At 41.4% G+C, this 15,060-nt stretch overlaps 1 protein-coding gene across 4 annotated transcripts in view; it reads right to left on the reverse strand.

The window, feature by feature from the left end:
• Positions 1-15,060, reverse strand: part of ZNF827 (zinc finger protein 827) — a 113,502-nt gene that overhangs the window by 11,683 nt on the left and 86,759 nt on the right. For all 4 annotated transcript variants that reach the window (XR_009818506.1, XR_009818505.1, XM_061993766.1 and 1 more), the window contains exons 9-10: positions 2,069-2,206; positions 354-525 (exon numbers count right to left, since the gene is read on the reverse strand). Coding sequence is in view for 2 of the 4 variants with exons in the window: in XM_061993766.1 (XP_061849750.1) it covers positions 354-525; positions 2,069-2,206 (310 nt within the window). In the remaining 2 variants the exon portion in view is untranslated. The remainder of the gene's footprint in view (positions 1-353; positions 526-2,068; positions 2,207-15,060) is intronic.

A 15,060-nucleotide genomic window follows, 5' to 3' on the forward strand; every position in this document is an offset into this window, starting at 1 on the left:
TTTGTTGCGAATCTGTGTACGGGGTGGGATATTTCCAAATGAAAAACTTCAACAAACATTGCAGAAAAGGTTAAGGAGGCTTCTACGAGCCCATCTGCCTCCTGAAGTAGTTTAACAATACGAAGTCCACACCGAAGCCCAGAGCCTTTCCCAAAGGCTGGCCAAGGCAAACAGCACAAGGCAGCCAGCTGCATTCTGCTGCTTAGCTCAAGTCAGATACCGGCAGGACAAACACCGTCCTGGCAGTTCCACCCTGCAGCACCAGAGGGGTGGCCCTGTAACACCTCACAGCAGGCAGACAAGACATTCACAGCTTGCAACGTTTGGTGCAAGGTTCTTTCCTGGGTCCTCACCTGTAGTAATAGGGGTGCTTCTTTCCATCGCTGCCTTCAGAAGTGACAGCGCTGACAATGTCCTCAGTGTCTGTACTCACCAGCTTCACAGAATGGACGGTCAGGTGCTGGTTCAGATTAGCACGGCACTTAGCAGCATAGGGGCACAAGTGGCATTTGTATTTTCTCTCTTCTGAAAACGGAAACAGGAAACGAAAAATGTAGCCTTCGTTTCTAAGCCAGCTATTTTCCAGGCTGCCAGGGACCAAGGATGCACTCCTTCACGTTCCTCTGAGCAGCTTGCAGAGTGAGGGGCTTTGGAAGCTCGCCATTTTGGAAACTTCTAGGAGTTCACAGCAATTACTTAGGGGAAAAAAGAAAATGAACTACCACCCAAATTCAGAGGTAGTTTAGGCCTAGGTTTTTTAACTTGCTCTATCATTTGTAGCCAGATAATACAAAACCTTATAAAGTGGAAAACTGGGGCAACTGCTGCTCTGAGAACTGCAGCAGAGCCAATAGAGAAACAGGTCAATACTGTACAACTGCTTCCTTTCCCTAGCATCTTTTATTTGAATTTTAGGTCCAATTACTCTTGAGGTTGCCCCACGTGATCACTTGCAGAAAGCTGACGGTTGATGATTTTGTATTAAAATCTAGACAGTGGGGAGGAAAGGGAAGGCTGTGTCTTTAGGCCAATTCCAGTCACAAATTAATGAAGGAAAACTCACTCAAAGAACAATGAAGAAATTAAATTCATCACGAGTTTCTGATGCTTCACAACTTAAAACAAGAATGATTTTCTTTTAAATTAAACATTTCTAAATCCTGGCAGCACATTTTTCATATGTGCCAGGTTTTATTTGCAAAGAGTTGATTAAAATAACAAAACATTACATCAGCGTTTACAACCTTTCCCTTTGAGGAGCTGCTGCTCTACATTTAAAACATAATGCCACAAATGTTAGGGGAAAGGCAATCAACAGTGCAGCTTATGACTAAGGAAACCCCAAGATGCCACAGAGCAGTGCATTTGAACCTTTTCAGCACAACTCTATGAATAGACGGTACAAGGTACACTGGCATTACACCAATAATCTTTCCTAGCACTGCATCAGAAACTCTTGCTTTCATGTCTTATTTTGTGCAGAGCACCTGCAGAGGCTCACAAGGTGCATCTGCCATATAAAAACTCTGTTAGTTTCAGCTGATTTGAAGACAATTCACTTTAAGAAAGTGGGTATGAGGTAGACCAGGCCCTGTTGCTCTCAGACCTGGATCATGAGAGCAAAGATGAATGACAGATATTAAATCCTTCCAGTTTCACCAGATCTGAAACATCAAGGCCAAATCTTTTGTTCACTGACATTTAAAAAGCTCATGTATTTAGGAAAGGCTGCACCTTCTCTTCAGAACTCCATTAACAAGCCCGCTTAACCAGTTGGTATCTACAGGCTGGTCTACTGGAACCTGGGCAAACTGGAGTTTACACATTTTGCAAAGGTGAACTACAAGTAGGCTGTTAAGAAATAAAATGTTAGCTAACTAACTCCCTGAACACCACTCTGACATTCCGTCCTGTTTCTGCGCTTGGCTCTGTTCTGACTGCAAAGAGCTGAGGGTGGCTCACATACCCTTCTGCTTACCTTCTTTCCCCCTTGCGCTTCAAGCAACCCCCCTACCAAGGCATAGATTTCCCCAGGGCTGTAACAACCCACCCCAGAGCATCCCCTTACCTGTGTGCAGCGAGAGATGCCGGGACAGAGTCTGCTGTCGACCAAACACTTTTCCACACACATCACAGGGAAAGAGCTGGTCATTAAATTTCCAAGATGGCAATCCATTTCCCACCTCCAGACCCAGCTTTTCTGTTTCTATACAAAAAAAAAACCCACATAAAGTCCTATTTTAAGAACTCTGAAGACTTGCGTATTTCATTCACTACAGTCCTGTAGGTGCCATATAAAATGCAACACCTCAGCTGCATGCTGTGTGATCTGGCACACAAGTTTGTGTGAAAAGGAAACTCCCAGTGACGGAAAGGAAATTAATCTTTCACACAGCATCATTCATACATATGCTATAAAGCACAGCACTTTGCCAAAGTGTTCTAGGCATAGACATAGTCAAGAGTTAAACCAGAATTCGTAAAGAGTGAAAGCCAAGAGTGAGCAGGGCAAAGCATTGACCTCTAATTCTGGGTTTTTTTTCTTCATGGACAGAGTACTCCTCTGGCTTTTTCAGTCACTCACCTTTGCCTGCTGCATGAAGAAAGGCTGGTCTGAGTGGTGGTCTGTTTTACACTGGATTATTAGTCATGGTTGAAGGAAGATTTCTAAACATTTTCTACCAACACAGGATTTTTTGCTACATAAGCAAAAAATTGAAGGAGAATTGTTTACATTGAAGGAGAACAGAAAATTGCTCAGACAAACATTAAACCAAGAAGACACAGCATGCCAGCGAGCAAGTAGCACTCAAGGTAAGCTCTGTCCAGCACCTGCTGTCCTCAGGCATCAAAATCCCCAGCAACTTAGAAGGACATCCATTGAAAAATGAGACCCAGAGCGAGCCATTTACTTTAAATAAGTGGTTTTAATTGTTTCAGAAATAGAGAGAGTCTACCACACAGCATAAAACACAGGCATGAAGGCATTCTGTAAGGAAGTAGAGAGTAAAGGGCTGGGAATGAAGAAGGTTTAAAAAAAGTACAAGGTGCATCAACAATGCAAAAGCGTGGCCAGTTGCAGAAGGGAGAGCTGATAGAGATTGGAGATATCAGGAATACTACCTAGCTCAAGCAGAGAAACAGTGTCAGCAAGCCTTGCTTGCAAGGGTCTTGTTGTCTGAGAAGGGATTGCTGTTGTAAGAGGTGCACAAAACTGCAAGGGTACTCAGCAGCTTTCATATACGACAGTCAGTGGTGGTGGGGCTTGATTTAACGTTTACTTCTGGTAAAAGATTGTCTGTCTCCACTGCTGTTACATGCTCCACAAGTGCATATGTGCACACTGTGACGGAGGGAAACCATTTGGCTGGAATTTTCAGGTAAACAGGAGGAGAAGAGCTGAGGACAGGAGTACAAAAACATCCTACTGAGCAGTAGTTACTGCTCTAGAGGCTGGCACAAAAAAAGCAAGATCTTCATCCAAGAAAGCACTAAGGAATAAACAACTTCCTTGTACAGGTGACCCCCCCACCCTTGACAGAGTCACCTACCACTGCAAATTTGACTGCCATATCTGAAAGAGTGTCTCCTTCACATGCAGGTTCCAGAGAGCTCTGTTCTGGTTTAGGCAGAGCTGTCAAATACTGTAGTTAATTTAAGCAACAACAACGCCTCATTTGGGATAGAGACTGCACACTGAAATCTTAGCAAGTTTAGGCATGGTCCTACTTGCCAGCAGCCCCTTTTCAGATGCTGTTACTTCTTCCTGTGCCCTTGTAGCACGTACAACATTCAGCATACCAGAGGAATATGAGGCACCTCTGAGCACTACCACCCAACATCACATTTTTTTGTGAAAGAATTTCTAGTTAGAGAACAAGTTCTGCCTATTCAAAGTAGTAATTCTGTGAAATCAAAATGGAAGACCCCCCCATCCCCTAAGTGCTGGAAGTAGCCCATAACTCCCAAGAACATCAATAAAGAATGTGTTTTTTTTGTTACCATCATAGAGTTCAAAACAATGGAAAAATTTGACTCTGTATTAATGCTACAGATATTTTAACAGAGATTTTTGAGTCCATAATCAAAACAGGGCTTCATGAGAGGAATATGGTAATAATTATAAGACAAGGTCACCAGGGTGAAGGTTGCTTCAATATGGTAACATCAGAAAGGAATTAATTGGGACACATACTAAATAAACGGGCTCGATTAAGTAAATAAGTCTCTTAACAATTCACTTCAGCATTAGTCATCAGCCCTCTTTTATCTCTTAAGAAGAAGAAAGATAATCTTCCCTATGCCGGATTTATAGCTAATAGTTCTGCAAAGATCATGGGAAGCTGGAATTTTCTGATTATCTCAAGCTGGTGAAAGTTAGTCCCTTGTAAAGCAACTGCGTGTTTTTCACTGATGCAAAAGAGTACTACTTGCAAAAGTACTATTTACTTTAAAGATTTATTCCTAACTACAGTGCTTCCTCCTTCTCTTTCAACTGAATCTTCTCTCTGTGGCAGAGTGCTTTTTCTGTTCAGCAAGCTTCTAAGCTTGTTCACGGCAAACCAGAGTTGGACTCTGGTGCAACAGAAGCCTCAGCACTTTGTGGAAGATTTCTCAGCTCCAAGGAAAACCACCTGCTTCCACCCACCTTACCCTCTGGGCAGCTTTGCTCACAGCCTGGAAACTCGAGCTTTGTGTCCATACAGTGGTCCAGGAATCTTCCCAGCATGTACCCAGGAACTGACCTCACCAGTGACTTGAAGAATCAGGTGAGTCAACTTTGAAACTCAGCCCTTGGGGTCTGTCTCTAATTAACACCAGGGAATGGTGTTTTCTGTGAAGTGGGAACAATTCCAGTGACTCTGGGACTGTAATGTGGGTTTGTGCAGTGTTTTCCTTGTGTCCCAAAGCATCTACCAAAACAGTCAACATTGCGATCCTTTAAGAATACTTTACACAGTGGCCAGGAAGAAGATGGACTGAAGTCAACTAATGTTAAATAATAAATCACTGTTGTGAGAGATATCCCACAGAAATCCATCTTTCACCGTAACATCCCTATAAAAAAATGAAGGGGAAAATGAATAAATGAAAAAAAATGAAGGATTTCAGGATTTCTGCTTTAAATGAATACTTCACAGCAAATTCAAAAGCTTGTATGTTAGAATAGCATACAGGACAAAATAATGCTCCTAAGTAAGCTGTGCTGCACTTCTGAAAGGGTTCTGGGGTTCTAAACAAAACACACTTAGTAAAATTAAAGGCCTCCAGGTTCTCCAGTACATTGTAAAAAAGTAATAGAAAGATTAAGACTTGGTATATTACAGGCTAGTAATAAAATTATGTTGAAATCGTTTTGCATAGAAGTATTAAGAGCTAAAAAATGTATGTAAAGGTAAAAATTCTCAATGAAATTTAGTGAAATACATCTTTATGGACACCTTTGCTGCCTTTCTGCATTGCATGGTGTAAGTTTCCCTACCGACCCCGGGTCAATATCCTAATGAGTAGCTGTGTAAAGCTGATCTTCCCAGATGTGGTTAGAAACTTCTGGGACTGTCACCATCTGTATATTCCCTGAGGGGTGATCAACAGCAGAAATATTGTTCTGTCCCTCCTCTTGCCCTTCCAAATAGATTAATTTGTGGCAAACGAAGCCCAGCAGCTTGAGAAAGTTAATATTTACCCCCTTCCTAAGCTGCTGGGCACAATTCTGAACAGGTACGTATTTTCAGTTTGCACATTTAACGATTAATTTCTTTTCTCTTATCCTTGAACTGGTAATATAAATTTGGGGAGTGCATGAACTGCCCCTTCTGAAAAGCCTTTAGCCTGACTTTTTTCAAGAAATGCCAAGAGAGGATACCTTATTTGGTTCAAGCTGTAACTGAAGAAGAGAACAAAGTGTGACCTGAATCCATAAGTAACTGTCCAGAGTCATCAAACGGGCCCTGTGACTGCTGGTAGTTGTCATGCACAAAGAACTTCCCCAGGCCTGGCTTTGTGCGCTGTTATGGGGTACTTTGATTACTTATTTTCTTTTAGTTAGCCCACGTATTTTTCAATTACTGTGGTGCAGTGTTTTATACTGCATTGCGTTTTAATCTGTTGTTCAGTGCCATACCTACCTTTTTATAACTGAAAGAATGAAACCACCATAACTGTGAAAGATAAAGCTAAGAAAACAAACAAAAAGTATGCTGAAGTGTTATTCAAGATAAGATAAACATATATTTATCAACTTTACTGGTTTACTGTCTGCTGTCACAAACTGCCTCTTCTCTGTTTCATCTTTACACCTCCTCTACAGACCTCGGAAACGAAAAAATCCACCAGGTCCTTACAGTCATATGGAATCCTACAGATAAGTATTAAGTAGATTGTCCTTTGCAATAAGTAGTCCTTAAAGTGGAGAAAGTGAGAAGTGCTGATGAGTCTTAAGAAGGAAGGTCAGAATTTATTCTCTCTCCGTTTTTCTGGAAATGTATGTCATGTTTATAGTTGGGGTTATTCAGGCAATTTGGCACCACTCAGATGGTCAAGAAGAAATCAGGTAAGTAATTTTGAAAATGATGTGAACAGAAATCTTGTGAAAGCAGAAAACAGAGAGTGGTGGTTAGACTATTTTCAATCAATCCTACATGCAAGCCAAATGGGATGAAGAAAACAAGTTCGATGTCTAGAGGATCTGGTGACAGAATCGCCACCCAGGGTGAAGCTAAGATGGAGAGATGGCCAAACTCAGAGCAGGAGGTAAACTGGGAAGAGGCAGATGATAAGTGATACAGAAAAAGAGGAAAAGAGGTGTGCAGTATCACCCTCCTCATACTCCAGGGGATAAAACTTGGTGGGAAGACTATGAGGTGGAGACGGAAGCTCCCTTGGGAGAGTGCAACAAAAAAATTCCACCAAACCAATTGACCAAGAAATAATGCTGGACAAGGTAACAGGGTTTCTATGAGCTCATGGCAAGAGGATGTAACCAGTAGTGCAGACATCCCACAGCGAGGCAATCGTGCAAACACTGCTTTAAAAACATTGGTTTGGTCAAAGAATTGTCTTTCCTCCTTCCCTTATTTAATCTGTGTTAACAGGATGTCCTCCTATTTTCTACAGTGTCCCCATCATCAAAGATGCATTTTATTGCTTTGGAGCCTTCCACTTACATGTTCATCCATCACCTCTGGCAAACACACTGTTTAAAAATTGAGAACTCCTTTTGTTAAGTGTGTAATGAAGGCTCAGCTGCAGGCCTGTTTGCTGTAAGCCTGCGAAAACCTCGCAAGCTCAAAAAGAGATTGACTATCTGAAATTGCAGTGCTCTAAATGCTATGGATCTTACTCTCTTTCCCAAGTGCCTTTCACAAAGGTTTTATTTGTAGCACAGGAATCTTATTTCGAGTAAGTCAGTTAAAATAAATGGTGGAATCTTTCTAGATACTGTAGTTCCCGAGTAAGACACGTCTTATGATTATCTAAGTATCTGTGATCCTGAGTGGTCCTGCAGTCTGCATTTGTCACCACCAGCATCACAGCAACCTGTCTGCTCTTATTTTAGGATGTTATCTTTTCCAGTGAGCACACTCATCCACTATTAGCCAGAGATAAGCAAGTGCTTTGTCATTAAAAAATAATCTTGATTCTCCACCACAAATGAACAAAGGTAAGATTTTTTTTTCTTTTTTTGAAACACAAGTTCCAGCTGGGAAGGTATGGGAAGTTATTTGAAGGAATTTACCAACACACAATTATTGCTCAAATAAAAGAACCCTAGTTCCACTTGTGAGGGGGACATGTACTTTTTGTTTCATAAGTCCAGAAAAACTGCACATAGTCAGAGAGTCAGCACAAAGGAAGCAGAGAAAGTCTCCTTGCTGAATAGAAAACTTTATCAACTGATGCTCTTACTTTTTTTCTCTCATGCTTTTGCAAATATCTAACATTATGGCATATGGTAAAAAGCACTAACTAAATTCTTGATATGGAAGAAAATAGAACCCAAGTGGTTTTAGGTATCAGCATAGCACTGAAGTTGCTCTTTCTAAAAACATCAACCATGGAAGGTGGAAATATTTGAATAAAGAGCTTGCCTGACACACAAAAAGGAACATTTATATTGTGCATGGAAGTATTCCAAATTCAAAATGATAGGCAACAACACTGGAAAAGGTCACTGAGAAGCAATAAAGATGTTGAGGTTTGTGAAATGAACAAAACCAAAAGATTCCATTTAAAGATGCCTCCTTAGAAATAGTGAAGCCCACTTCACTGCCAGAACTGAGCCAGTTGCTCAAAAATGGACAGTTAGAAGCAGGGTATAAAAAACAAAACCTGAGTCGGGGCAAAGACAAGATGGGGACACTCTGACTTGAAAACACAAGGCTACTCTCCACCTTCTACCTTTGCATCAAAACTAACACCTATTTTAACTGTGCTTATACAACAGAAGACTTCTGAGTACACAGCAAAGTTTATGATAACCTTCAGCTGCATTATGAAGCTTTTGAGATTTGCTTTCATTAACTGTATTATGCTCAATATGCAAGAAACAACCAAGAGACAAAATCCTCAGTTCAAAACTTACATCAGTCTATGTAAATTGTGTGCAAGGTGGCTGGAGATGCAGTTTTTTAAAGGAACTCTAAAGCTGCAATAATGTTGCAGTTATTTCTTGAAGATGATTTTTACAACACCTACACTATGCCATGAAGTTGAGGATAGCAGTGGCCAGCACCCTCTGCTCCCCAACTTGCATTATCCACTGTACTGCTTTAGCATAAAGCATAAAGAGGATTGTCTTGGTAGTAACTTCATTCTTTAAGCTGTAACAAAAAACAGAGCAACGTAAAATTCCTGATATATACGCAAAATAAGGCCCTGAGCTGTGAATTTACTGTCCAAAAAGAAATAGTCACGTTAGAGTCCCTATAGCTCACTGCACAGGCTATAGGAGTTCCTTGATCCTTCACAGCTAGCACAGCGGAGAAGGTTAATTTGGTTTCATGCCTATAGATCATAGAATCACAGAGTCCTAAGAGTTGGAAGGGACCTTTAGAGATCATCTAGTCTAACTCCTCTGCCAAAGCAAGTCCACCTAGATCAGGTCACACAGGAACATGTCCACGTGAGTTTGAAGACTGCCAGAGGAGACTCCACAGCCTCCCTGGGCAGCCTGTGCCAGGGCTCCCTCATCCTTATAGTAGTTTTTCCTTATTTTTAGGAGGAATCTTTTGTGTCCCAGCTTTTGTCCATGACCCCTATTCCTATCACTGGACACTATACAAAAAAGGTGTTGCCTCACCCCCTTGACATAAATCTTTCAAATACTGAATAGTCTCAGATCCTGGAGCCTTTTCTACTAGGAGAGGTGTTCTAGTCCCCTGATCATCTTGGTGGCCCTGCGCGGGACTCTCTCCAGAAGTTTCCTGTCCCTCTTGAGCTGAGGAGCCCAGAACTGAACACAGGACTCCAGATGAGGCCTCACCAGGGCAGAGTAGAGGGGGAGCAGAACCTCCCTTGACCTGCTGGCCACACTCTTCTTGATGCACCCCAGGATGCCATTGGCCTTCTTGGCCACGAGGGCACATTGCTGGCTCATGTTCAGTTTATTATCAACCAGGACTCCCAGGTCTCTCTCTGCAGAGCTGCTCTCCAGTGGTGAAAGGACCAGCTACTGGCAGTTGTCTCTCCAGATGTGCTTCTCTGCCGTGCAGATGTTGGTGTAAGGCAGGAGCAATGGGTCAGGGGAGCATGTCCCAGTGCACTTAAGAGGGCCTTAAAAAGGGTAGGAGAAATAATTTGTTTCATAAGGGAGGTGGTAGAGTCCCCATCCCTGGAGATATTGAAAAGCTGTGTAGCTGAGGTGCTGAGTGACATGGTTTAGTGGTGGCTGTGGCATTGTGAGGCGAGTGTTTGGACTCAATGATCTCAAAGGTCTTTCCCAATTGAAATGATTCTATGATTTTTTTTTTTTTTCACTGAGGCTGTTGAGACATTGCAAGAAAGAGTTAGGAAATACCAAAACATCTGTTCCCTCAAAAGTGCTTTTAGAAGTGTACCTGGTCATTGTTGGCCAGGAGAACAGTCAGTCCTGTCAGCAGCAAAGAGCTCCATCATCATAACTCTTTTTTTTTTTACTTGTTTAGAAATAATAGCTATTGTAAAATAAAAAAAAAAATCCGCATCTGTTATCAGAGAAAAATCTGATAATGTGCTGTCATCTTTGCACAACATCTTTTTCTTCAATATAACGCTAGACTATCCTGAAAATAGCTGCACGTTAACTGTAAGAAATGCCATTGTGAATTTAGACAATCTCTCCCATTCAATCCCAAGCAGGTAGCTCTCACATTTAGCTTTACCATTCACACTGCCTAGAACGTTTATTTTGTATGCTACAACACTGAGTTCATATGAACTTATGAACATACAATTTGTTCCTATTATTATTTTTAAATTACAATTAATGAATGTATATAATGCCAATAGGTTTCTACCCTCTTAATTTCTTTTCTACAGCTCTGCTTAAGATGCACTTCCTTAGAAACCCCTTTAAAAATCAGAGACACTGATGCACATTTAGGAGTATTATGGCGTATGTAAAATTTTTGGGTTTATTTGGTTTTGTCACTGTGTCAGTTCCTACTTGTAAGTCCACCCAAAATAGTGTTTTTTCTTTCATAGAGAGAAGATAATAACACATACTGGGCACTTTGCAGAGGCTACCTGTAGTACTCTCCATCCACAGTTCCGAAACAGAGACAGACAAATTGGCCTTTAGACCATGTTTTTCTTTTCCCACCTTCTGTATCCTTCTTAGTGAAGCAAAAGCCACTGTACTGAAAGAAATTGTAAGCTGGTGACCAGAAACCTAGCTCAGTGGAGGAAAGCCCCAGTGCAGACTGAGACACCCTTTTCCTGAGCTGACTGAATTAGCACAAAAGAGTCAAACCTAGATGAAAGTAACTGTGAATGTTCAGCCAGATCCACCTTCCTACGTTTCTTCAAGTTGCCAGGGAAAGGCACCACCCTTCACTGTCTGTCCTTGCTGCTGTAAAAGAAAAAGTTCTTTCTGCTTTTATGGTAGACTCCCCAGGTGATAAGCAGTGAATCTGCCATTTCCTTGAGGCCCTTAACCTGTTAAGAGATTTCCCTCTCTCCTTGCTCTCTTTCTTATCACAATCACATGCATCTGGCTGCAAACCATCCTCTCCTTCCTTCTGCACTACTCTCCCATCTCATCTGCCTTCTGCTAGGGTTGCATTTGTGGGACACTAGTGAGCAGCACGACTGCCCCAAACTCAACTAAACCAGCTAGCAACCAGAAGGGCAAATTTGAACCTCTGTTGAAATCACACTGGAGAAGAAAGGAAACTTCTCCTCAGCTTTGTTCAGGTAATTTTCAAACAATGGTCTTTAAAAAAAAAAAATCTCCTATATCTATATAGATCTAAATCTATATCTATCTTCCTGTCCAAGGGGCCTGATGAATTTTGCATTTAATTTACTCTTAGGCAGACAAATATTACAGAAGACAACCTTGTACAAGACAAGTTAGGTAAGGGCTGGAAAGTCTCAAGGTAACTCTAAAAAGAAATGTCAGGAATAATGTGTTCCAATTCTTTTTGCAGAGCGAGAAAAGTCAGTTTCAAATCTGTCTTTCTATTTCATGTTGAGCTCGTATTCGGAAAAGTTGCATATTCAATCTGACTCAATGCTGATGTTCACTCTACAAAAGATTCAGATATTAAGAAAGACAAAAGAGGATATGAAACTATAGATGGGTATGAATAGGATGCAGAATGTAAAAGACAGCATGCTGAGTATTTATAAACCAGAAGCCTCATCTATCAATTCTCTTTCACAAGGTTATTCCATCATCATTATAACTCTGCTACTGAATTTCTAGCACAGAATTTGTGCTGGAAGAGACCTCAGGAGGCCACCTCCTCTCCCCCTCGCCTGGAGGCACATTGGCCACACTCCAGACTTACCTGACAGTCCCGACAGGTGCTTGTCTGACTTATTTTTTATAAATCCTCCCATGACAGAGTATCCACAGCCTCCTGTGACAGTTTTGCCAGTGCAAAGCCACCCCACTGCTAGAAATGGTTTTACTTGATGTTTGTGTGAAATCTCTTCTGTTGTCATTTAAGCCTGTTATTCTGCTCACACGAACACAGACAAGGTTTATTCCTTTTCTCTCAAAGCCCTCATTTTAAGCATTTAAATATCATTATCACATCTCCCCCTTTTCCTCTCCAGACTAAATAAACACAGACCCTTCAACCTTTATGCACAGCTCATGTTTTCTAAACCTCTGTCCACTACTGTCCTCCACATTGTTCTTGGATTACAGAGCCCGAAACTGAATGCAGGGCTTTAGCTGTAGAGCAGAATTAACACGTGTCCCTTACAGACAACATTCCCAACATCTCAACCAGATGTTTGCCCTTTCTGCAATGCATATAATGTCAGCTCTACACACAGTGTCTGATCAAGACTAATCCAGATCCCTCCCTTAAGCTGCACTGCCTGGGCATTCATCCCTCCTCTTTCTTTGTGGCCACTCGTCATTACCCCAGGCACAAAATTTTGTCCTCACTGAAAAGGCAACTATTTTCCAGACTGTTTCTGCAATTCCTCAAGATAAAACTGAACTCTAAGTCTGTCCTCTGAAGTGTTTATAGCACATCCATGCATGGTGTCACCAGGACATTTAAAACGAACACGCCTTCTCTTCCATCATCCACAACATTAATGAAAGGACTGATTAACACCAGAGCAAGCAGACCCTTGCAGAGCTGCAAATGGTCCCCGGGGTTTGGCAGCTACACTTAACCACTTAACCTACTCTCAGTTTCCCTGCTTACTATTGAGCACGTTATGAGAGGCAGCACCGACAGCCTCACAACTCAAGAGGTCAAGTTTCTTTAAGGACCTGACAACAACTATTGTGAACTTTCTTTCCATACAAATCTCCAAGTTAGTTACAGTTGTCCTTCCTGAAGCCAGCTGCTGTTATTTTGCTGTCTTCCCTTTGTCCTTTCCCCAACACCATATTCTATTTCATGGTGCCTCTTCACCAAGTTGCCTTCTGTCACCTGCATCAAAATACAGGTCTCAAGAACTTGCCAGGCAGCCTTGTGTTGTCCTGAATTCACTTCCCAGCAGAAAACAAGGCAGGCAAAATCCCACATTTCTCATTCCGTGCTTTGAATTAGTGTAGCTGCTCAGGAAGCCTTTCTCAAGTTTGCCATCCTCTAGTGTTACATATTAATTTAAAATTAATGACAGTATTGTGCTTTTTTAAAAATCACTTGCTGTGAATAACTAGAGACTCAGAAAACATATCCAAGAAATGATCAGAGGTACCAAAGCCTGCTCTGTTGGAAAGGGTAAACCACCCGATTGCTAAGTCTTTTTTTTCATGTGAGATGAAACAGCTATCTATGGCCATTTTGTTTTGGATTTGATGTTGATATTTCTTAACAGCTTTTGGTTTGCTGGGTTTAGTGAATGAGGTCTAGTTTGGGTTTATTCTGAGGGAAACCAGAAGGTATTTGTTATGACTGAAGAAATTGCTTTGTTTTTTCTCTCCTTTACCATGAGGTTGACCTTCCTTTAAGAGGAAGAAACATAAAAGGAAAGTACAAGAAATAATAAATGTTTGCCTGTATGAGAAGATTGTACAGTATTAGGGGGGGGAAAAAGTTACTCTGCACAAAGGCAGCTGTTAATAAACCAAGGATCACAAATTTTCAAACAGATGTCAAGTGCCTTTCAAGACAGCCATTAGATGTGGACCGGAATGTGTATCTTTCTGTTTGTCTCTCTTAATTAACACCTTTTGTCTTGAAGGTCCTGTAAATAATTGGCAAAATAATTAGTGCAGTGACTTCAGAAGCAAAAGAAGTGCACTGTGTGTGTCTGTGACAATTCATGCAAAGCTCTGCTATTTAGCATACGTGGTATTGAGAGGAACTGGCCAATTCACCAGGAGTTTCATGTGTTCCTCAGAAGGATCTGATCAGAGTCTCCTTACTTGCTTTGGGAATGGACAATAAATCCCGACTACTGAGAAAAATTAAAACATGTACAATTATGCATGCTTCCCCCTTCACCTGCCCTATTTTAACCCAAGGACATTTCGTGCATATCTGAGCACGAGGCAATCTATTGATTTCAAACGTTCTGCATAATAATATTTTCAGTTCTGAAAGGGACTTTGTTAGTTATGCAGACTGTCTGGCTGCCCAGGACACACTCACTACTGCTCTATCACAGACCTGCAACACGCTTACACTAGATGCAAACCTGTTTGGCAACAGACCCCAAAAACGCTGCAAGGGAAGTATAATGCTGTAATAATTAGTTGCAGCCAAGTTGGTTACAATCCCATTAAATGAGGCAGAAATTTGGAAGCCTCTGCTTGATGGCTTGTAGTGCAAAGTGGCTGTCAAGACATAGGGAAAGTGGGTGTACAGTGAAAGAAGGGTACACAGTGATAGAAGGCTGCACCCAGGCCGATGATCATGGAAATCCAAAGACAGGATGTGACAGATTAAAAACATGCTAGAGCCAGAACCACTGTCACACAGTTGAGCACTGAATTCTGTGGAACAAATTCTGCAAAATCTGTCTTGCTTTGGAAAACTATGCCAAACACAGCCCACTTCTATAGCTGTCCAAATACCTCACCTTCCTAGAATCGCCTTCCGCAACTTACCAACTATCTGCCTCTTGCTATCAGACTCCAGAGAGCAGCCATGATGGCTGGCAGTCCCTGGCCTTCTAGAGAGTGCAAAGACAGAGAGCATATACCAGGCAACGTGTACTCAAAAGACATTCTTTTTGCATGAAGAATAAATGCAAAAATGTAAGAAGAATAGATGTAATGTAAATGTAAAAGAATAAATGTACAAAAATGTAATAAATACAAAAAAGTAAAATGCATGTTGGAGACAAGGAACTATAATCAGTTGCTCAAGTCAATCTGCTACTCTGTTACAAAAAAAAGTTGCTGTCATACAGGTTGGATTTGTCAGAAGGATCTCTCCA

Source organism: Colius striatus, chromosome 3 (genome assembly GCF_028858725.1).
Source record: "Colius striatus isolate bColStr4 chromosome 3, bColStr4.1.hap1, whole genome shotgun sequence".
NCBI classification, from domain to species: Eukaryota; Metazoa; Chordata; class Aves; order Coliiformes; family Coliidae; genus Colius; species Colius striatus.